Source organism: Schistocerca cancellata, chromosome 6 (genome assembly GCF_023864275.1).
Source record: "Schistocerca cancellata isolate TAMUIC-IGC-003103 chromosome 6, iqSchCanc2.1, whole genome shotgun sequence".
Classification (NCBI taxonomy): Eukaryota; Metazoa; Arthropoda; class Insecta; order Orthoptera; family Acrididae; genus Schistocerca; species Schistocerca cancellata.
In genome coordinates, this window is record NC_064631.1 from 287820165 (window position 1) to 287845370 (window position 25206).

The 25206-nt window shown below is 38.7% G+C and overlaps 1 protein-coding gene across 2 annotated transcripts; it reads left to right on the top strand.

Annotated features, from left to right (window-relative positions):
* The first annotated feature begins 2111 nt into the window (after positions 1-2111).
* LOC126191386 (tax1-binding protein 3 homolog) lies at positions 2112-24954 on the top strand. 2 transcript variants are annotated; one of them, XM_049932240.1, is made up of 4 exons: positions 2112-2370; positions 2527-2655; positions 18197-18258; positions 24179-24256. In XM_049932240.1, the coding sequence occupies exons 1-4, from the start codon at positions 2314-2316 to the stop codon at positions 24231-24233; spliced, it is 303 nt and encodes a 100-aa protein (XP_049788197.1). In that variant the 5' UTR covers positions 2112-2313; the 3' UTR covers positions 24234-24256. The 2 variants fall into 2 exon arrangements, with proteins under 2 accessions (XP_049788197.1, XP_049788196.1); XM_049932239.1 differs by having other exon boundaries at positions 2129-2370; positions 18181-18258; positions 24179-24954.
* Positions 24955-25206: the final 252 nt, after the last annotated feature.

Here is a 25206-nt window from a genome sequence, read left to right on the forward strand (position 1 = left end):
GGTCGACGCCCTCAGTAGACAAATGAATGACCGGAACGTTAATGGAAAGTTCCAATGGAGATCCCGAAGCAGCTCTTTACCGCGCGCGCACACCTCTTGTGACGCGTCGCCTACTAACGTATGTTGGTATCACCTGCGATATGGAGAACAGGCACGCAAATGTAATCTGCCTTGTGCATATACCAGCAACGAACATCACACGGAAGTAAACGCACTGGGCAGATCGCCTGTACGTCTACTCGTAACAGACCGCAAGACAGACCGAAAGTTTTTGATCGACACCGTGTCAGACCTCAGCATTCTACCAGACGTTAATCTACTTAAATACCGTCCGGCCGCCGCATTTCAACTGTCGGTCACTAATAATTCTGCGATCACGCCTTACGGAGTACATCATTTGGAACTAGACCTCGGACTGAAACATTCTTTGGCGTGGAACTTCATAGACGCAGACCTCTTGGCGCATTACCGCCTGATGCCTGAATCGCCAACGCTCGGCTGCTAGACACAGTCACAGGGCTGTCCACCGCTGGATTCTGGCGCCACGCCGCAACTTAACGACGCCAAGGCGATCCAGGCTGCAGACGACAGGTACTCTAAGTTGCTAGCAAGGTTCCCTGCTCTCACGAGGCCTCCAGGGGCCCCACAAAAGATACGTCATGATACAATACACTACATTAATACGACGGCTGGCGCGCGAGCGTTCCATGACTTTTAAACGATGTGCTACGATATAATTGTTACGTTGTAAATTTCACAGAACGTTTTTGGGGAGTTCTACCCAAGTTTTCTGACGTTCCATTGGTTATTATTGTGTAATTACTACCTGTGTTATGTGTTCTTTCCTGATCGATCTTCAGTAAAAACATGATAAACATAGAAGACGTATTTCTTCCACAATAAGAACGCAATAGTTAGCCGCGAGCCTAACGCACAGTGGGAACGCGACACGCCTTTCGTCTGCTGAGCTGAGCTGAGCTGAGCGGGCGAGTTCAGGCCTATCTTCGCGACGTACGCACCGCGGCCTGTCATTCTCGTGGGCCTCGTTCATCATTATTTTGTCGTCAATTTTGTGAGATTTCCCGGTATTTGTGACTCCATGTGTTTTATATTAAATTACTATTCTCAGCATCATCTACGTCGCTTCGGGGCTTTTTAAACGTTAATAACATTCATCCTGTATAAGAATTATCGTAGCTCCAATATATTTTATTTTGTCTGGTACAGTATATTGTCATACAAAATCATTACTTGTAGCTACATGAAAAATATTTTGTTATATATTTCAGATCTCTGAATAAATATTGGCAAACAATTAAACATGAAGAGAGTGGTAGCTGGTTTTCATGTTGTCTCTATAGAAAACTGTGATTATGAAAATCTTAATTATTTTTGTTACCACTTTATCTTGATTTCTAGTGTTTTTGTAGTACCCTCGTAAGTATGACTACATGTTTATGTAACTCGTGAATAAGGCAAATATTTTAAATGAGGTGTAAACTGTTAGTCTGATTGAAAATATGTGGGACAACTAAGGGCGAAATAGGCTTCAATAAAGACCGAGAAACAGATGGCAAAAAATACAAAGAATTGTTTATTAATATTAAAGATGCGTGTGGCTCCTCGAGGCATGTGTGACAGTAAGCCCACTATCATATGGTTTATCATACAAATAAATGTGTTATTCTGAAACCTGTTTTAAACACACCTTCACCTGCAAACGGATTTTCTAAACTGTACCCCCTTGGAAAGAGCGCCACTGTAATGAAAGTTCACAGCCAACTCACGTCATACATTTACTTAGACACAAATCGTAAGTTCTCGCGTTGTATGCTTGACAACAATATACAGTTATTAACATTTCCAAGAAAAATCATTAAGTATTGTTACAGAAACGTAATTTAGTGTTTTTAGGCCCCGAATTACGCTTGTAAGTCAATTTTTCTTCATTTATACAGTACCTCTAGACGGCTTTGTAGAAATGAAGCGCACTTGTAGCAGAACGACAGCAAAATTTCTCTTTTTTTTCCCTTATGGCCTAGTTTTATATGTTGTCTGTACGAGAGCGTATGGGCGCTTAAACGAGGTTCTTCCGATGATTCATCGGTTTCGTTTATGGAGAAGCGCGTATGACATACACTGTTGTGTTATCTTTGTCAGATGGGCGTTGTACTGCTGCGAAGTAGCTGTGAATTGTGTGTGTTAACACTGTGTGCTTGTTTTCGTGGTTGGTGGTTAGATTTTTGCTGAGGGCAGCGTTGAGGAAATTTAACACAGTCTTCTTTATAGAGTTGTTTTAAATCAGGCTATGCAATGTGCGCCAAAATGGCATTTCAGCATGAGGCGGGAACTGCTATGGAATGCCTTAGTGTATGTCAGCTGCGTGTTCTGGAATATTAAATGCTGCTAGCATTTTATGTCGTAGATTGAAAATTATTTATGTAGCAGATGTTTGGGACACTGTGAAATTGTTGCATCGGGAGCCGTCTTCTAACGTGTCGTGATCTTCCTACTAATATTTTTCAGATTCCCATAACGTTGCATAAGGAACCTGGAATAGACAGTGAAGGTCGGGAAGTATTAAAATGCGGTTTCAAGATTGGTGGAGGCATAGACCAAGACTACAGGAAAAGCCCGCAAGGATACACGGATTATGTATGTGATTGTTACATATCTAGCAATTTACTTTAACATGAATGTGAAACAACGTTCCGTTGGCTGGTGTCGGAAATATTTTTCTCGTTTACTGATGCTTCTGTTGTTCTAACAGTTTATGTAGAATGCTATGGGTTCTCGTAAAAGTGTTCAGATGGGAATATGTGATTACCTAACACTCAGTTTCATATCATTGCATGCACTGAAAAGCATACAAACTCCAGAGAGGGTCACAGCAGCATTGATGCATGTTGCGTTTATTCCTCCTCACCCCTTTGTAGTCAGTAAAGTGTTACATTGAAATACCAACAATTAGGCTGACGAGTTTCAAATCAGTTCAGTATAAACTGTAATGCTTGGAAATAAATATTACGCCTACCATTAGGCATATTAGTTGTCCCCATGTGCATTATTATGCAAGTAACCTTTTACTGTGTTTTAGCTGTTGTTTAAGATGGATATATTATACTATTTTGGTGGTAAGTGTTATGAATCACACTTAAATCTCTTATGTATTTTAATTGTGTAATGAATATGATATTCTTACTTACATTCTCTGTCTACATTATATTTGGCTCACTTTTGTGACCTCTTATAGAATTGTGTATGGAGTAATTAAGAATATTTTTAAAGATAATTCTTTTAAATGAAGCAATAACATTGTGGGATACATCAAAATTTAAAGAAGGACTTTTCACCCATTTACAGTTTCACCAAAATTGTTTCTTCACAGTGTGAAGTGAAGTGGCCTCATTGTTAAACTTCTGCAGACAATTTGTTAGAAAAAGTTTGGAAGGTACCATAATTAACTCCGTCTCCGACACATTATTAATTTTGTGATGTTTCCTCACCAGAAAAATGAATATGTATACAGTAACAATAATTATCATATCATTCTAGTGCTTATCTAATTAGTCTGCTCCAGTGACCATTTTTCCTGTTCGTTTCCTGTCATTTTCATAGGGCCTAATCATCCTCAGCAACCCAGACACAACAATTTCTAGCAGTAAAGACACAGTACTTGCATTGCATGCACAGAGTTTGAACCCCCACCCTTCTGTATTGACCTTTTTTTTAAGACTTCCCAAAACAGTTGTGGGTGATTGCCAGGGGACTTCCACAAATTTGATCTCAGCGGATTTCTCTCCCCATCCCTGTCCAAGCACTTACTCTCTAATGGTCTAGGGAAGGGACATTAAAAGCTTATAACAATCATGTTAGCTGCTGGTGTTACAGATCTCAGTAACCACTTACTTTGAGAACCATGACTGTAATCAAATAAATATTAAACTTAATGATAGAAGATATACAGCAGCTATTTGCTACAACTGAGTAGCGGTGTGGTTTGTTATCTACTATGTTATATGTAGCTGGCATAAGCACAAGTAGTGCCTAGCACTATAGTGATAATTTACTAGCAGTATTCTGTGTAGAGTGTAAATTTAATTGATTTGCTTTTCAATTAATCATCATCATTATCATCTTACTTTCAAGGATTAGGCTGTTGCCTGTTGCGATTTGTTTATTATTATCAATATTAACGTCACCCTTGGCTGTAGTGTACTTACTGTGTACCATGCTCTTTCAATGCTTGCTGCTGTTAGTAGTTTGTTTCCATTGGTCACACCCAATAAAGTGATAGTATGCAGTAAGCAATCAGAACTACTGGATTTCAGGGATTACAACTCAGTGATGAATTCAGTTGGGATGGGCATACCACAGAATTGCTGAAGCGCCTAAACAAGTCTTTATTTGCAGTGTGAATGTCAGATGTAGGAGATATAAATATAAAAAACCTTGCACACTTTGCTTACTTCCATTCTGTTATGTCATATAGGATCATATTCTGGGGTAATTCATCAAACCAAGCTAACAAAAAGTCTCATTTGTGATGTAAATTCAAGAACATTATGTACAAATCTGTTCAAGGAACTTGGTATTGCGACCACTGCTTCTCAGTTTATATATTCCTTAAAGAAATTTTTAGCAAGTATTATGTCTCCATTTCCAACCAATAGTTCAAAACACAGTATCAGTACTAGGAACAAGAACAACTACATAAAGATATACACTCAGTTATCTTGGTCCAAAAACAGGTCCAATATTCAGGAACAGACATTGCCAGTAAATTGTGGACAACCATTAAAAACTTGGGTTGAAATAAGGCACAGTTTAAACAGAGTTTGAAAGACTTTTTTTATAACCAAGTCCTTCTACTCTATAGACTAATATCGTAACAGGGACTATTAGACCGGCTTAAGTAAAAATGTCTGTTATATTTCAGTTCTGACAGCACTTGGTGCCGGCCGCTGTGGCCGAGCGGTTCTAGGCGCTTCAGTCAGGAACCGTGCTGCTGCTACGGTCGCAGGTTCGAATCCTGTCTTGGGCATGGTTGTGTGTGATGTCCTTAGATTAGTTACGTTTAAGTAGTTTTAAGTCTAGGGGACTGATGACCTCAGATGTTAAGTCCCATAGTGCTTAGACCCATTTGAAGCACTTGGTCACAACAGTCAAGATTAGGTATTTTGTGCATGATAAGTTTAGTATGTAAATTTAATATGTTTCATTCTAACAGTGTATTATTTCTGTAAATATTAGCAGTTCCAGTTTATCATAACATATTCACATATTTTGACACACTCTTGACAAATGATCAGGGTAGTGAGTCTTATATTCAAATGTTTTATGTTTATTAATTTATACTATATGACTTGTACCACACCTGCGAGAATTATCTCTTTTTGGGACTATGGAATGAAAACTGAGTCTAATCTAATCTGTGGCATAGCCAAGATATAGGTTCATCATTGCAATAACCAACTTGTATGTCTTATTTTCAATTTTGCTGAAAATTCTGACGATTTGGTTAAATTCTAACCTAGTGTAACAAAATTCCAGCTAACTTTACATATGAAACATAGGGAATTACGAATGAGTATTCTGACTGGCTACTGACAGCCAATCCACAGTCTATTGCGTTGACTTTGCATCATTCATTGCACCAATAGTTTCAAACTCAGCAGACAACAAACAAACTGGCTATACCATAAGTACATTTTTGTTAAAGTCTAGATTGGGGCCAGCAGCACTAATAGCAGTGTTTCTTTACTGCTTGTAAGTTGGCAGCAAGTCAATTTTGCGTAGGTAGTGGGATGATACATTCACATGACCAAAGAAGAGATGGAATAAAGAGGCAATAAATTTCTACTGCCGGAGTAGAAACTGTTCTCTCCTTCGCTGCTGTTAGAAAGATATGACTGTTTTTCTCTGAATATGTCATGGATTGGTTAGGTTGACATAATATCACAGCGTAAATTAAATCAGAAATCTTGGTAGTCGAAAAAATTTATTTTTATGTGCTCGTTTCTTCTGAAAATATTAAGATTTTAAAGGTTGTGATATACCGACTTTAGAATGTTGTGACTGTATTCCTTTGAAACACATCATCTGTCAGCTGCTGTCTCATTGACTGTGTTGACCCACCAGCTGGACACATCCTCTTTCCTTTGCGCCATACCTCACAGTGAGTGCTGACACCATTGCTACATGAAACATGTAGGCCTAGTATGCCACTGGTTCTGAGATATATAGACTTTTACCATGCACTTTTACCTGACTCCCCAACATCACTGAAGGTTCACCTGATTGATGGGATCTGTTGAACTCCTAAAAAGCTCATATAAACATCATACGGTATTCATGTTTGAATTAAACAAGGTGGCATAGTGGTAAGACACTAAACTCCTGTTTGCAAGAATGGTGCTTCAAACTTCTGTCCAGCCATCCAGATATGTGTGTTTCAGGGTTTTCTGAAGTTTCTTAGGACACATTTCAGCATGGTTTCTTTGAGAAGAAAATGAACTGTTTCCTTCCTCATCCTTTCCTAATCTGAGCTTGTGCTCCCATCTCTAATGTTAGTGTTGTTCGGTGGACATTAAACCTTAGTATTTCATAGTGGACATTGTCTTCATATTATATTACAGTATATTGACAGCTAATCAGCATATGGTCAGTATGACCTATCACTTTTTTTTTATTACTGTACAGGTTTGTATACCTCTGTCGTGGATTCAAAGGTTGCTTTCTTAAATGCTGTTCTTATTATGGTTTTACAAACTAAGCAAGATGTATAATCTCTCATTCCTTACTGTCATGCTCATTGCCATGTGGGCAATGACCTTTGGACAGTATTTAATAATTTGGGGAACCCTTACACTTGGGTTTTGAAATAAAAGGACCAAAGATTCAGTGGTATAGAAATATTGTCAATATGAAGATAATTGGCTGTGATCTTTCATAGTCTATCTGGAAAAATTTTAGTCCAAATGCCGTGGTCTTGTGTCCTTAACTTTACTCGTAAATCAGATTTACACACACCTCCCAAAGGAAAGAAGTGCTGAAACATTTGTGTTTGGAATATTTACATTATTCCATGGTTTCTGTAACATTTAATATATTGGAACTGAACAGCACAAGGACCTACAGCTTTCTTTTCACCAACAGGCAACTTCCTTTATGTTTATTTTGCCTTCTCTGCCAACCTTTCAGTTTTTTGTAAACATACATTTATCCAGTGACACATTGGTAATTTTCAGATTTTCAGTGTACATTGAAAAATGGCTACCTCTGTGTGATAAGCTTTCATTCACTGTGTTTTTAGATGCTGAAAAGAAGCAGAATCTTCAGGGATCTGGAATAAGTAACTAAGTAAACATAAATAAAAGAAAAACTACTCTTAGAAAGTAAGTTTGGGCAATGAGTTAATAATAAAACTATTATTACATTGCTTAATTCTACATGAGATCAGTAGCAGGAAAGTCACTAGCCTACTTCAGAAAAAAAGCTGCTGTTTTAAAAATAAATAGCTACCATTTATCTTCAACTAGTAGCTCAATATGTACTTATTTATACATTGCCTGTGGATTATTCTACACATTTGTAGCAGTTTAGGGTATGTACAGAGCTATACTGAGGTGATATGTGTATGGGCTTTTGAGGAATGAGTCACCTGTAGCAGTGTTTAGGTCCAATTGTATAAGCATTCCTCCTGTTACTATCTCGTTATCAGTACTCTGCAATGAAGTAGAACATGCTGTAGTGTTCGCCATTTCTGGAATTGTTGTACAAGCTTATTCAAAAAGGAAAATTAGATTTCAAAAATATATGTCTCACAGGCTACAAAAGGGTGTATGAGCTACCCAAGCACGAGTCAAACCCCGTGCTCACAGCTTTACTTTTGTCAGTACTTCGTATCCTACCTTCCAAACGTCACAGAAGCTCTCCTGTGAGCCTTGCAGAACTAGCACTCCTAGAAGAAACGAGAGCACTTGTCCATGAAAGGCAAAGGTCCTGAGTTCGAGTCTCAGTCCGGCACACAGTTTTACTCTGCCAGGAAGTTTCATATCAGTGCACACTCCACTGCATAGTGAAAATCTCATTCCAAATTCAAAAAGATATACATAGCTCATTTCTTGCCACACACGAGTCAGCTTGTCTCTTGTCATCGAATTCATAACTCTAACAATTCAATGTCGCAAATCTAGAAGAGTTGCTGGCATAACTAGGAAAAAACACAAGTCTTTTGTGAAGACCCCACAAATGCAAATCAAAGAGGTAAGGTCAGATGAGGTGGGGCGTCACAATTGAAAAATTGATCTGTACATCCTTTTCCAACGCAATGTCCGGAATATTGTTATTTAGTAATGTGAGACATGGGTCTTGCAAGAAGATGAACTTTCATGAACCACTTTGAAGTTGGGGAAATAACCAGTCTCTTTTGTGTTGATAACTGCAATGGAATTTTCATTCACTCAAAATTGAACAAATTTTCATTCACTCAGAATGGAACATTATGGTGATTAATTGTACCAGGAAGATGAAAAATGGATTCATACAAAAAATTAATCATTCAGAAAATCTATCCTCTCCCATATGCTCTAGAATGCCAGTGCAAAATTCATAACTGTAGGTGTAGTTGTTAGGGTGCAGTGCCTGCAATGACTGCAGATTGTATGGTTTCTGATGAAGGTCATGTTTTAGAAATTGCCGTACTTTTTGTTAATATATTTTAAATTTATTGCTTGCTCGTGTTATGGATTTTATAGGAATCCTTTCATAAGTTGCATGATTACACACAACAATTTCGTCCAATGTCTGTGGACATCCTGTGCTTTTCTGCTTGCAATGCAACCATCTTCTATGAACTTCCGATGCCACTCATAAATTAGACCAAGATGAGGCACTTATTATTATAATTTTTGCAAATTGAATGTTGCACATTAACATTGGCTTCTAATGTTGCTAATTGCAACACATGAAACATTTCTGTCTAGGAGTATTTTAGTTGTGTTTGTATCTTTTGTGGTTTGTTGGAAGTAAATCCACTGAATCTGCTTCTTTTTTCTGAATAATCCTGTACTTGCATTAGATGATTTTCTTTTCTCCATATACCCAAATGTTGACATTATTGTGGAAAAGAAAGAAGGGAAAATGGAAAGAACAGAATCAGTACCAAACAGTGCCTCAATCCCTCTTATCAAGTTTGATTCCATACAGAATGGGTGTGCTTAGTGACTGCGTTTATTTAAGTTGAGAAAATGTACAGAATCAGGGACTAATAATCTGTTTACTGCAGATCTAGATTTCAACCATAATGTGGCTATCATCAGTGCTAACAGAGCAGGGGGCTATTTGTATAGACAAGTAATAATGATGATTTGACTTGTATCTTGACTGTATCTTTTTCCCGACTTACTTTGTTGGGCAGTTTGCCAGCTGACACCATAGTTTGTTCATAGTATGTTGATTCTGGCTTCACCCGCATTGTTTCATTATTTTACACCACATATTTAGGTTAACTTGCATTTGGTCCCGAGGTTTACAAAATTTTTCACGGATTCAGAGAACGTCGCTCTCAGTACTCAGCATGGTAGCCAGTCTATGTGAGGTGTTGTCTGGTACTCGAACAGTGGTGGCCCCCTGAATAAGCCACCTCATTGTGCATGCTGAGGAGGTGGTTCTGGCCCATATGGGAGCACTGGCCGTCATGACTTGTGGCCTTTGCTCTGGCTGGGTGGTGTCTATGGAGAGAGACCTAGTTTAGAGTAGGTGGCATCATGAAATGACCAAAGTTAAGCTAGTGACCACAAGGACCTGGCAATCTCGTTAGACACATCACAGCTTAGTGCCAATAGATAATGACTCAAGGAATTTTCCCTCCTTCACTATGAGATGGGTGGGGGGAAAATCAAGCTACCTAAGTTTCTGGTTGGCACCCAGATACAGGTTTCTCTACTAAGCCAGTGCTTTTTGTGGAGAATATTGAATATATATTGGCAAACTGTCTTCCATTTGCAAATTTCAAAGTGGTTCCATTTTAATTAGACAGAAAATCTTACCAGGTATCAGTAAACATTGTAAACAACATGGTGATGTATTAGTCGGTTACAATATTATTGCACCTGGGAGTGAAGGTGCTTTTTTCAGCTGATCATTACTTTTTATTGTGACATTTCATGGAGACACTCTAAATCACTTGACGGGGTGTGCAGAACTGTTTTGAAATCATTCACAGTGCAATGCATTTTTGGTAGTCACCACTGTATGTGTTTACTGTAACACCATTACGTGGGAGGCCAAGTGCAATAATATTGTGGTGGGGTAGTACCTGTTACTGTCATGCCCAATAAGAATGTTTCAACGTAGTATGATTAATTTTTCATTGGGATATAATGCCGCAGATAGATGAAGAAATATATGAACACTTGGAGAGGCGAGGGATCCACATTGAATGTCATGTGCATTGAGGCCTGCAGGATAACAGAGCTAGACACCAGCACATTCATCCTTGTTTTTGAGGGGTATTTGCTTTTAAAAAAAGGTCAAAATCTATGTGTTACCATTGCAGTGTGAAACTGAATTTCCCCACCTCTGATGCGATGTTTTAAACACCAGTACTTTGTGCATATTTCTTCTTGGTACACTTAGAACTCCACTGAGACGCTTTTCCGTGATTTCGTTTCTCCAATATGAAAATGCTAGTCATGCGTTTCTGTCATCATACCTTGGTCACCGTGACTCAGAACTTTTATTCAGTGCTGGAACATTATTACACAGTCCTGATTTCTGCGGCTCCTATTAAAAAAGAAGGTCAAATGGCTGTCCCGTATAAGTCAATTAAATACTAACTGCTTGTGGTGAAAGCTTATTTCACTCTACCTCCTTGCCCACACTTGCTAGGGTGCAGAATGCCATGCTCTCCTCTATATTTAAGGGCCCTGATCTTATTCCAATTCGACTATGGTTCCCGGGTTTAATGGCTCAGTGCATTTTCAGCTTTGATATTATTGGGTCCAGTCCATCATCGTAGAGTAAGTCTGGCCAATGATGCCATCCAGATTAGTCCTATAGATAGCCTCCTTCCTGAAGCAGGGGTCTTCCCTCCTCAGTTCCAATGGTATCAACTCTTGCTCACTGATACAGTCAGCATCCAACAGTTTCTGGACCAATCTGTTTCAAAGACCTAAAGTTTCAGCCAACACCATGACCATTTGCCATTTGTTTCTCTCAGGTCTTCAAGATTATCAGAGCGTAAAATCATGAATGGGATGTAGTATGCTTTTACATCTCTCACTGGTCAGGAACAAGCTTTGTTTGTTGTGTTTTTATGGCAGAGCAAATAGCCATTAAAAGAGACATATTGTTTATTAAACTGATCTTCCGTTAGTGCGGTTTAATTTATGGTAACTCAATGAGCTGTCTCCAAGTTATTGATCAGATCTACTCCGTCTTCAAATAAATTCCGCCTCATGTTCAGGATTACTGTTGTATGACACTTCTCATTCATTTTCTCGTGAAAGGAATTCACTGTCCTATGCTGCCGCCGCATTGGTCATACCAAATTAACCCATAGTTTTATTTAAGGAGCCTTACATACAGTGCCTCACACCTTGGTGGAATGCTCCCTTTGTCTGGCTCTCCATGATAAACATGACCTTCTGGATTCTTTGCCTCTAATATTGGTGGACATCTCACAGATAGTTGAAATGGTTCCCCAATTTCTCCGTGAAAGTGGTTTTTATTCTCAGGTATAATGTTTTAAACTACTTTCGAGGTGGGGCCAGGGTGATTAGGGAGTCTCGTGCCACATGCTTTGTCTGTGGGACACTCATCCCTACGTTCCTTGTCAGCTGTGTTGGTCTTCCTTGTTTTCTTTTGTTCTAGTTGCTCTTAAATGTGATATCCCATTTTTTCCCATGCCTTATTCTCCATTTTAATTGAAGTCCATTGAATAGTGGGTGCAACACTCCTTTTTAATACCCTTAATCAGGTTGGTAGGGATTCGGATTCTTTGCCAGTAATATTGGTGGACAAGTCTGAGATGAGCCTGGGAGACCACTTGTCAGCTCTGGACTAAAAAATGAAATAAAAATTTAACAGTGGGTACTATCCTTATAAACACTGGCAAATACACCACTTATTGCAGAAAGACACTCCCTACGTACTTACATTCTTTACAGAGATAGTGTCCCCTTATTCCTTCCTGCACTGCGCTGGTGGTGCAGGCCATTCTTTTGGTTCACTCCACCTTTTCTTACAGAAATATAGAGCATCATTATCCCTTGCCATATGAAGTCTCTGTCTACATTCCATTTTACAAAACCTACTCCTTTTGGCATCTAGAACTCATTTCTCCATCTTTAGCTTTGCACATCCACTATGGCTGCTCAAGAGAGTTCCACCAGGTGTTGCGGTACAGTAAGCTCGAATATAGATACACCATCTTCACTAATTTGGATTGCTTCACCCTTCCTGCATTTTATGTGATGTCAGTAACATTCAGGCTTTTTCATATCCCTAGGAATGCACAGCTGAAAATATATATTTATTTAAACATACATCCAGGGTACAGTGGCAGGATTAAAATTTGACATTGTTAATACTTAAACTTTGATATCACATACTTTTTTAATGTTAAACTTATTCATAGAGCTGGTTCCCAGTGGTTGAGAGGTTAGGTCTTTTATTTTTAGTGCTTCTCTATCAAATAATAGGGTTCCACAGATCCATAATCCTTTTACCAGTACTTAATCACAGTAAATCCCAAATATATTAAGCAGTCGCGCTAAAATCACTCTTGAGGATATTTCTAACTGATACTTCACATGTGGTTGTACCAAATCAGAGATTGTATAGTCACTACAAATCTTCAGCAACAGCTGACAGAACTGAACATCGATTACATCTCTTAATTTTACTTGTTAGTATTAAATCCCAATGTGTGTCTCTAAACTTGATTTTATCAAAGGCAGTTTGCTTCTTAGGCCACTAATATAAGAATTTTGAGGTTTTATAGTTGTATTTATGTGATTTAACATGCAGTAATGCTTTAGCACCTATAAAGAATTAATTCAATACCGAACTTAAACTTTGTCTCTGTCCATACCTGTCTATGTTCTGTTTAATATTTAAATTTCCTGCAGCAGGAAAAAGAAATTTGCTTACATTATGCAGGACAGACATTCATCACAATGCTATTCTTCTCCTGCAGCTCTAAACAAATAACTACATAAATATGCATGCTGTCCTCAAAAGTAAATAAATACCAAGAACTAGAATGGCGTAATGCCTGCTATTCAACCTTTAACGTACGGCAATTGCAGGTTCTCCAGCCCTCTGACTAGGAACATGAGGCACACCACATCTTGAATGATTTACAGTGCTCTCAACATGACGCAACATATCCACCATTGGATTTGGCCAATGGACACATCTCAAGTCTTTACTTCCTGCTAAGCTGTCTAACATTTCTCCACTCATCTATAGAGTGTAGAATGTGTGACACAATAAGGGCCTTTTTCTTCAGTAGTCATAACATTTAGCCATTTGTTGCTTTACTGTTTCAAATTGCTGTTCTGCAAAATCTTGCATTTTCATTATTTAATTATTTGCCTCATGACATTGTTCATCAACCTCCTTTCGTACTAGAGCACATTCTTTAGCACCTCGCCATGTGACCCCGGTTAATGTTTTTATTGCAGTATTGTCAAGATTCCCTAATGTGTGTCTCTCAACTTGTTTGTGACAAAGATAATTCTTAGGTCACTAATACAAGAATTTTGAGGTTTTATAGTTGACATTCCATTCTTTAAATACTGTTATTAAAATCTTTCGATCGTTCTGGTAACTACTGACATGCACTAACCAAATCAGTATCACAAGGTTCTGATTTGACGTCTACTTCTGAAGCACTCAAAGCTATTATGATTCCTCTAGCGCACGTGCACACACACACACACACACACACACACACACACACACATACACACACACAAATTTAAAATATATATAGGTTCAACTACAGCTCGCGTTGAAAACAGCATTTGTTGCCTTGAGACATCAGTGAGAAGCTGATTCATCAGATGAGGCAGACCTCATTGTCAGTGACTAGTCATCTACAACTGCGGCCAACACTGGATTATCAGCATTGCTGACGCAACTGTAGTTGTCTGCAGATGCACTGAAGCTGTGCCAAGGAGATGATAACAGCGTACTGCCAACTTGCATGTTGTTTTTCCCACCCTTGGGCTTATTAGCTTCTTTAATAGAGTTGCTGTTGAGGGATTCAGCAATTTCCCTTCAACATATTTAGCTTTTGTAGAATTTTTTCATTTGCAGTGCACCAGTAAGTTTACATGCTCCCACAAATCCATGTTCTTGCCTCCTTTGCTGGGAATGACGACATTGTGTTCCAACGAAACTTTTCTTCTTTGGTCCTTTATTTGTGTTTTAATAAAGCTTTTTTTTTTTTAAAAAAGTCATCTTAACTTGCTGACACAAACCCATCCAAATGTCCAGTTTCAGAGGGCACCAGAATGAAATGGAATGTGTGTACCATTGTTCAGGCATCAGAAAGGAGGTGGACTGTGTAGGCTACAGCTTTTTGTGGTCACCTTTTCTTAGCTCTGTTAACTATTTGACTGGACCAAGTTGTTCTATCTTGAGGCAGCAGACTGTTCTCGAAGATGCTGTGTCCATGCCAGATGGAAATCTCAAACACCAATCACTACAAAATAATTTCATGCGCTGCTTCTTTATTGTACATGTATTTTAGCTCCGTTTTACATTCCATGTTAGATTCTACTGCAGCATAGCCTTAACAAAGCTCATAGCATGTACATGCCTTTGTCATTTGGCTCTGCCTGTTTTGTATGAGTCTTCCTTGACAAGTGATGTCACGACCATTTTTGCATGGCAAGGTTCTGTGGCCCGCAGCGAATCTCCGAGGTGGGACAGCATTCTCATGGAATAACTTTCCCAATGAACAGGTGCCTCCACATGCAGGAAATCCAGGTGCCCATCGCCTCTTCCTTGCAGATATGCTGCATCCACTTTCACTCTCATGACACACACAAAGGAAACAAAATTTTGCACACATTATGTGGCCCAAAGTAAACACTTGCTCGTGACTATCCTTTGTCTGTTAGAGAGATGGAGAGAATAACGTCTGTTAGAGAGATGGAGGGAGTAACGCATCACTGTCCCCAAAGTGATATGCTGCCCCTCAAGCCAGAAACATTTGCACTGTGTATAGAGATAATCCATTTGACAGCATGATACGAAAATGGTTTTCTCATTTAAATATAAGTGACTCTTCACATTCAGAAAGACTTTATGGGTTTGATAAGGATCGTTTAAATGCATTAATCAAGAATGATCCACATTAGTGTACTCGAGAAGTAGCAAATGTGATGAACTGTGATCATTCCACCATCGTGCGACATTTGCATGAAATGAGGAAGGTTAAAAAATCAGGTGTATGGGTACTGCATGCTCTAAACCAAAGTCCACATGTACATCTCTGCTTGCTTGTCATCAATTGGCTCATAAACAACACTGACCATTCTTATCCGCTATTGTTACTGGTGACAAGAAATTGCGTCTTAACGCTAAAAGAAGGAAAATAATGGAATGGCTGAGTCCAAACAAAGCAGCTGCTCCCTGTACAGAGAGCTGCTTCTCGTCAACAAAAGATCATGTTATGCATCTGGTGGAACAGTGATGTTACAGTGTACAACAAATTGCTTCCCTGAGTTGTAACCAGCACTACTGACATTTATTGTCAACAACTGAGACGCCGTGCAGACACAGTCCAAGAACAACCAGGAACACAGTGTGAAGTGATGCTATTCCATGGTAACACCTGCCCATACTCTGCGAGCATTACTCAGCGAGTTCTTAGCTGCAAAACTGTGTGATTTCTATGGTTGTGGAATTGTGAAGTTACCACAGCATTGGCAGGCTGTTGTAAATAGTGAAGGACAATTGTGTTTTTGATGACTAAAGCCTCTGTTGTGTGTGTCTGTTGTATTTATTAAATTTGTGACAAATACTACAAACTATTGCAAATACTATGTATGAACTTATGTGCCAACCCAATAGATCTCAGTTTCCCTTTTGACATGAGCACCAATTTTCCCCAAAAATGTCTGTGATAAATGTGTCTTACAGAGTAAAACTATCACAAATACCATAATGAAAGAATTATTTATTTTTTGCAATAATGATTAAAATGGTAAAACATGGGAATAATCAAGCAATTAACTTCATGATATCACTTGTTTCTGATAGTTTGGCATTGTGAATACTGTACATTAATCAACATTAAAAATCACAAAAAATATTAGAGTCCGTCATTTTGCCTTGTGTGGTGAGTTAATATTAATGTGTATCCTTCTTCAGTATGTTAATATACACTGGTGTCCAAAATTAAAGCAACAAACCACTATTTCCCAGTCCTATTCACGATATAATCATAAAAACTGCCAATAGATGCCCATATGATTGTGTTCTGTACGGAAGATGGCATTCCGGTCGACGGACAACCATGCCAATGATGATGTCAGGGCCCCTATCAAATGGGGCAGTGTTTACCGAATAATCCCACAGCTACAATCACTGTGTACCCAGTCATAGATGTTACAGTAAGGCATAGAGAAGCCACCTACCAGACTTTCTGCGGTGGAGGAAGAATGGGAGGACAGTCACAAGCTGATGTGGTCCAATAGCATAATATGAATCATTCTGTTGTTTCTCGGATGAGGTGACAGTTTACAGCGAAACTGTATCCTGAAGACCAGTGCAGGACGGACCACATGCAGTATCAGAGAGGATCGTTATTCGGTTGTAAGGACACGGCAGTACTGCCTTAGTACTGCATGGCAACTGGTATCTGACCTCGCAGCACCCACTGGATGTGTTGTATCGAGGCAAATGGTGTACAGGAAGCTTCAGTGGAGCGGCCCTTTACTGTCGGAGACCTGCTGTATGTGTACCTCTGATGCATCTGCACAGAAGAGAACGTCTAGTGGAGTCGTCAACATGCCTCGTGGGCAGTCGAACAGTGGGCCAATGTTATTTTCACATATGAGTTCCGATTTGATCGATTCTCGACGGATTCGCACTGGAGGAACATGGAAAATTATTGCAGGACTCAAAAATTGTGGAAAAAGACTAATATCAAGGGGTATCCCTAATTGTGTGGGCAAGGATTACGGTGACCACTTGAACAGCTCTTCGTGAAACTGTACGGGTGAATGAGCAAGGTTTAACTCATGTCAGGTATCACGATGACATCTTCGGACCTTGTGCAGTTGTTGCGAGATGCTGTGGGCCTAGACTTCATACTGCTGGACAATAATGCTTGACCTCATAGGGCACAGGTTGTTCATGTTTTCTTGGAAACGGAAGATATTGCATTTATGACATGACTCGCTTGCTCTCTCAATTTGAATGTTATAGAGCATGTCTGGGATGTGTTAGGGAGGCAGGTTGCATCACATCAGCATCCACCAACCACTCTCCAAGACTTGCGAGCAGCTCTGCAGGACGAATGGGCGCTATTGCCTCAACGTGAATGACAACTTCATTCACAGCATATCCTGACGTTGTCAGGCCCGTATTGCTGCCAGAGGTGGTCACATCCCATACTAAGCACGAGTTATCGGAATGTGTGTGCAAATCTTTTAAGTTGGAAAAAACGAAGAAAATTTTTGTCTTCCGTTAAGCACGTTGCAGTTGTTTACATTCTGTATTCTGTACATCGTTTCTACTATGCTATACCTGTTTATACTGTTTTGTGGCAGAACAAATGCAACCTTGCAAAATATCCACTTGCCTTGCAAAATATCCACTTGTTGCTTTAATTTTGAACACCAGTGTATAGTTACGTGTTTATTCTGTTGACATGGGTATGGTAAATCTTCACAAAATTGTTGAAACTAACTTTTCCCCTCACCTCACATTAATATTTTAGAAATTAAGCTTTCAGTGTGTATTACTTCTCATAACAGAAGTGAAGGAGGTTGTTTCACATTATTTCCTTTATTGCAATGTATGATGAAAATACCAAAAGATCACTGTATGTTGTGTTGCTGTTTATTCTGTCTGTAATTAACATTTAAACCCATTAAAACAGCACATATATATAAATTCAAGACTCTTAATTTAAATAATTTTTACTTTTAGGGCATATATGTTACAGAAGTACATGAAGGGAGTCCTGCAGCTAAATCAGGCCTTCGGATGCATGACAAAATATTGCAGGTAATGAATGGAACATATTTTTGTTCAACATTTAAGATGTTGTAAGTAGAAATATAATAAATGAGTTCTTTGCAAGTTTTTTTGGACTATTTTATTAAGCATTTTTAATATTTTACATTTGTCATATCTTGCTTTGCAAGTAAGAATGGAATTAGCGTCTGTTAACTTGCTATATATATTTTGTTTGTGTTACCTAATGATAAATAAATAGCACCCAAAGTGGAAGAGTAGGCACCATCTGCCCCATCACATCAACGCCTCAGCCTGTGCATCTTCTTAAAAGTGTGAGTGTTATTGCACCCACCGTATTCATCTGGCTTGGGCCCATGTGACTTATACCTATTTGTAAAGACAAACAAAAACATTCATTGGCAGCATTTTTCATCCGATGAAGAGGCTACCACAGCGTACAGCGACTTCCCTAAATAAGTTCAGACTGAGACATTTTTGACGTGCTTTCAGAGAGATAGTATTTTGAAAATTTGTAACAGTTATATTGTAAATATTTTTTTCTGAATTTCTGATCAGAAAATGTGATCCACAAACATTTAACAATCAATAACGCACAGAACAAAATTTTCATACAATGGCTATCCAGAAAGTAATTTATGTTTTGGTATTAAAACTAAGTAGGAAAAAAATGTTATATTCACTTTGAAGTGCCACTTGAATACTGTTTTTCAGTGTAATCTCCACACAAATTTACGCATATATCATAGCAATGAGCAAGCTATGAAATTCCATTGCCATAAAATTCTGCCACCTGAGACTTCAAACAGTTAGTCACAACCTCATATCTTGCACAAAATTTGTGGTAGTCTAGCTTCTGTGCAACACTTTAATGCAGCAAACTTCGTGAAATTTGTGGAAAACTGAATGAAAACTCCATCATTTTGAATCGGCAGTTTTCTTGAATCTTTCATAAATTTGTGCAAGCAGTTCATCAGCCATGGTGCTTGGTCATCTACATCACTCTTCATTATGAACATTAGTTCAGCCACTTTTGAACCTAATGCACCATTGGCGCATTCCACATTCAGTGATTATGTTGTTTGTGTACACTTCACACAGTTGGATAAAATTCAATCGGTTTATGTTTTTCGTGAACAGAAACCTTGTTACTGACGACATTGCACAGCTTGCCGGGTTTTCAGTTGTGGCACACATTTAAAACTTTTATTGTGAAATAACGAGAAACGGCATGAACCTCATGCTGGTGTGGCTGGATGGTGACGAAGTACAAACATTCAGACAACAGTATGACATTGCTGTCCCTGCCCATTGCCCTGCAGACAAAAACATAATGTATATTCTGGTTACCCTTGTAATTTAGAGAAAGATGGTATACATGACTTCTCACACTTAGGTTACTTAAAGACTAGGAGACAGGTTCCCTTTGGGTTAGGCCACTCTGTCTGTCATTTCAAGATCTGTTCAGTTTGACATTATTTATTAAAATGTCTTCATCTTTGTGTAGGCTATAGTGACAGGCCATAGGATTTGTGAATAATGTCTGTTTCATCTTTATCGAACTGTGCTAAAACCAATATTGGATGAATTTACTGTAATAACATAATATTGCTTCTTTACAACTATTTAACTATTTGTTGATATTAATGAGTACATAACCATTTATTCTCTAATACTCTCACATACTATTTTGTAAATCAAGTGTCTTTCCCTTTTGAGGTCCTGCGTATTGTATCTGTGTATTCTGTCTCTTCCTTGAATAGCCTGAATGGATGCAGTCTTTAGAAAATAGCAAGTGAGCTGGTAATTTTCTTCCATTATATTTACTGCACAAGTTAACACCAATGAGTTAAGCGCTTACCGTCAAACAGCTTGGTTAGGTTGCTGTTGTTGTTGTTGGTGTGTGTGTGTGTGTGTGTGTGTGTGTGTGTGTGTGTGTGTGCGTGTGTGAGGGCGTACTAACACTCATCTTGCTCTAAGTGTGTGGTGGTGGGTGGAGGGGTCATAACAACACTCATCTTGCTCCATGCCAGAGCTGTACCAGCTCAGAAACAGTGTTAATATAAGGAGCATTTTTTTGTAGGTCAGTCAATGCTCAGTTTTTCAAAATTCGGATTTTTGTAGTTACAAATCAAACATGTTGTCATGGATCACCTGTCAAAACATTGTGGTCAAAATTTGATATTCCCTGCTGCTGTAGGGTGTTGAAAACTAAAAGTCTTTGCAAAACTCGATATTTGCTCCCAGCCAATTAAAGCAAAAGTTGATAAAACTAACTGTTTTGCTTCTGCGAGTCCTGTGGGGAGAATAACAGTAAAGGACATCATTGTCAACAATAATGTGTAATGTACGACTGTTATCTGGGGGTGGGTTGAGATGACTCCATAAACTATAGGCAAGCACTTGCTGTTAAAACCAACAGTGGAAATTAGTGTTATACACAACAACATTAACTCCTAATTATTGCTCAGTTCGAGCCCACTTAGCAGGGAAAAGCTGTCAGCAAAAGAGTAGTCTGTTAAACTATAAAATGTAGGTTAATACAGGTGACTGAATAAATGGCATATATGTAACTGAATGTTCAGTTAGTAGGAAGTCCAGATCAAGAGTGAAAGCATCAAAGATGTCCAACAAGAACAAGAGATGCCTGTTCCCATGGACTGCCATACATACCAGTGAACCCAAAACTCGTAGGGAGTCATCAAATTAACCAATGTGCATGAGACTGAAAGAGAGAGAAATTTAGAGAATATGGTTGTAACTTAGCTTTCCTGGCCCTAAAATACTGTCAGTTGTTCCAAACACTGAAAGAGGAGAGTTGTAATATATAGAGAACAAATTGGAATTAATTTTTGTACACACTGTATTTTTTCTGGTGCAGGATAGTACAAGAATTTACTAGTGTGTACATCTTATGAATTTTTCCTGTCTTGTGACGAATGAAATAATTACAATTCTAGTATGAAATGATGTAAACTGTGGGAAGATCAAAGACAACATGGTGAGCCCAGAAAGGGTCTAGGCCTAACCCTGGAGTGGCAGAAGAATAAGAAGAAATATGAGATATTCATCCACATTTCTCAAGATGGGACTATCAGTCCCACTTCATTTCTTCTAAATTTTGTGGATGATACAGAGATACTCCTTTTCTCTCTCCAGTATTGCAACATCCCTGTTTATGAAATTTTCTCGGTACTCTTCACATCATCTCTTATCAGTTTCTGCATAGATTGTAACCAAATCTTAGAGTTGTAACTTGAGTTATTTTTCATTTATATGAATATCATAACCATAAGTGTTTCTGGAAACGTAGCAAAACTGTCAGTTAGTGTTTATGTTGTTTTTGATCAGTGCAGTTACTTTAGAAAGTAGTATAGTTGAGTTCATCCCCCCCCACATGAACCATGGGAGGGGGAGGCTTGCGTGCCTCAACGATACAGATAGCCTTACCGAAGGTGCAACCACAAAGGAGGGGTATCTGTTGAGAGGCCAGACAAACGAGTGGTTCCTGAAGAGGGGCAGCAGCCTTTCCAGTAGTTGCAGGGGCAACAGTCTGGATGATTGACTGATCTGGCCTTGTAACACTAACCAAAACCGCCTTGCTGTTCTGGTACTGCGAACGGCTGAAAGCAAGGGGAAACTACAGCCGTAATTTTTCCTGAGGGCATGTAGCTTTACTGTATGATTAAATAATGATGGCGTCCTCTTGGGTAAAATATTCCGGAGGTATAATAGTCCCCCATTCGGATCTCCGGGCAGGGACTACTCAAGAGACGTCGTTATCAGGAGAAAGAAAACTGGCGTTCTGCGGATCGGAGTGTGGAATGTCAGATCCCTTAATCGGGCAGGTAGGTTAGAAAATTTAAAAAGGGAAATGGATAGGTTAAAGTTAGATATAGTGGGAATTAGTGAAGTTCGGTGGCAGGAGGAGCAAGATGTACGAGACAGGTGAAATTCCCTCAGACTTCAAGAAAAATATAATAATTCCAATCCCAAAGAAAGCAGGTGTTGACAGATGTGAAAATTACTGAACTATCAGTTTAATAAGTCACAGCTGCAAAATACCAATGTGAATTCTTTACAGACGAATGGAAAAACTGGTAGAAGCCGACCTCGGGGAAGATCAGTTTGGATTCCGTAGAAATGTTGGAGCACGTGAGGCAATACTGACCCTACGACTTATCTTAGAAGAAAGATTAAGGAAAGGCAAACCTACGTTTCTAGCATTTGTAGACTTAGAGAAAGCTTTTGACAATGTAGATTGGAATACTCTCTTTCAAATTCTGACGGTGGCAGGGGTAAAATACCGCGAGCGAAAGGCTATTTACAATTTTTTACAGAAAGCAGATGGCAGTTATAAGAGTCAAGGGATATGAAGGGGAAGCAGAGGTTGGGAAGGGAGTGAGACAGGGTTGTAGCCTATCCCCGATGTCATTCAATATGTATATTGAGCAAGCAATAAAGGAAACAAAAGAAAAGTTTGGAGTAGGTATTAAAATCCATGGAGAAGAAATGAAAACTTTGAGGTTCGCTGATGACAGTGTAATTCTTCCAGAGACAGCAAAGGACTTGGAAGAGCAGTTGAACGGAATGGACAGTGTCTTGAAAGGAGGGTATAAGATGAACATCAACAAAAGTAAAACGAGGATAATGGAATGTAGTCGAATTAAGTCGGGTGATGCTGAGGGAATTAGATTAGGAAATGAGACACTTAAAGTAGTTAAGGAGTTTTGCTATTTGGGGAGCAAAATAACTGATAATGGTCAAAGTAGAGAGGATATAAAATGTAGACTGGCAATGGCAAGGAAAGCGTTTCTGAAGAAGAAAAATTAGTTAATATTGAGTATAGATTTAAATGTCAGGAAGTTGTTTCTGAAAGTATTTGTATGGAGTGTAGCCATGTATGGAAGTGAAACGTGGACGATAAATAGTTTAGACAAGAAGAGAATAGAAGCTTTCGAAATGTGCTACAGAAGAATGCTGAAGATTAGATGGGTAGATCGCATAACTTATGAGGTGGTATTGAATAGAATTGGGGAGAAGAGGATCTTGTGGCACAACTTGACTAGAAGAAGGGATCAGTTGGTAGGACATAATTCTGAGGCATCGAGGGATCACCAATTTAGTATTGGAGGGCAGCGTGGAGGGTAAAAATCGTAGAGGGAGACCAAGAGATGAATACACTATGCAGATTCAGAAGGATGTAGGCTGCAGTAGGTACTGGGAGATGAAGAAGCTTGCACAGGATAGAGTAGCATGGAGAGCTGCATCAAACCAGTCTCAGGACTGAAGACCACAACAACAACAACAACAACAACAACATAGTTGGTTAAATTGATCCCTGACAGTTGCAGAGGACTGGGCATGGCAGCTTTGCAGGCCTACCTCAGCCAATAATAGAATGCAATTTTTGTAATGAGAACACCTCAGTGTTGTCACAGTTATATAGATGGCTACTGCTTTCGCCTCTAACCATTAGTGCCCCGCAGCTGAAACTGGCAGCAGTGCTACGAACTCTGTGGAAACACTTTATGCAATCTTGATTGTAGAAAATTCATTTTAGTCATGATTCCTTTGTTCATATGACATTTAATTTGTGGTTTTTTAACATCTCATTGATAACAGTGATGGCATATATGTTTTTTCGGCATCTGTAGATTAAAGTGTATAAGATATAAGTGGGAAAAAAACCAAACATAAGTTACTTGCTGTGATCCCAAAGTTGGTTGTTTAGACCTCAGTTAAATCCTTTTATAACTTTTGTTCTGGAAAGCTTGACACCTGTCTTCAGTTAAATGTCCAGTGCTTTGCCCTTTTTTTGAATACCCACACGCTTGTCATATTTGCAAAAGTATTTTGTGCTCTTTAGCAAGTCACTGACCCATGCACCAGAATATCTGTGTAAGTTAAGACTATTAATAATAATTAATGCTCATTGTGTCTTTTCCAGTGCAATGGGTATGACTTCACAATGGCTACTCATAAGAAAGCTGTGGATTACATAAAGAAACATCCGGTACTGAATTTACTGGTTGCAAGGAAAGGTGTAACATCTACTTGATTGAACTACTTCAGCAGACTGTTCAAGCCAGTTGGAACATAGTTATCATTTTGTGTACCTGCTTTCACTATGTCGATGCTCTTAATTTATTGTGTCTGTAACTTGATTGACTCATAAGAGGCTGGTTAACTTATGACTGTGTCACAGTATACCAAATATTTTATGATTTTTGTTTTGCAATGTGCCAAGCTATTAACATTGGAATTCAACATTCCATATAATTCTTTAAAAGTAAAGGCGCTTGGAAGAAGTATCAGTATTCCAGTAAAATAGGTTATTAGGAAAATATTTACTATTACATTCAATAGTTTGATTCTTATTTTGATGGACTTTGCTTGTTACACACAAATTTGATATCATATTGAAAGTAATCTAAGTGAAAGGTGACAACTTCCTAACAACATTCTGTATTCAAAAACACAATGTACTTACTGTGGTTGCTTTGGTAGTTGTGTGTGTGGTGGTTTCGGGTAAATGTTTTATGTTGTACAGAATGAATTTCATCTCATGTTTGGAGTGTAAAGTATTTATCATACTGTACGAAGACTAAGGAATAATGAATATCTGATTACCTTATAAAAGAAGTAAATATTTTGTAATGTTGTGTTCATAGCTTTCATATTATTATACATTATTTGTTCAAATATAGAGTATGTGTTATCTTACAGTGTTCTGAGTCTTTATCACTTCTGAAAATCTGAGTAGCCCTTAGTGAGAATTCCTAAGGACTTTTACCTTTGAAGTTCATTCCACGTTCTCTCTCTCTTTCTTTTTTTTAAAAAAAAGAAAAGTTCTGTCAACCCCAGGCTAATACTGTGCAACGCAGCCTCTAGTCTTCATTATGGTGTGAATTTGGTGAGGGAGGGAGGTCCCAACTTTCTTCAGGTATGCTACGTCTATCAGAAACCACTCATTGG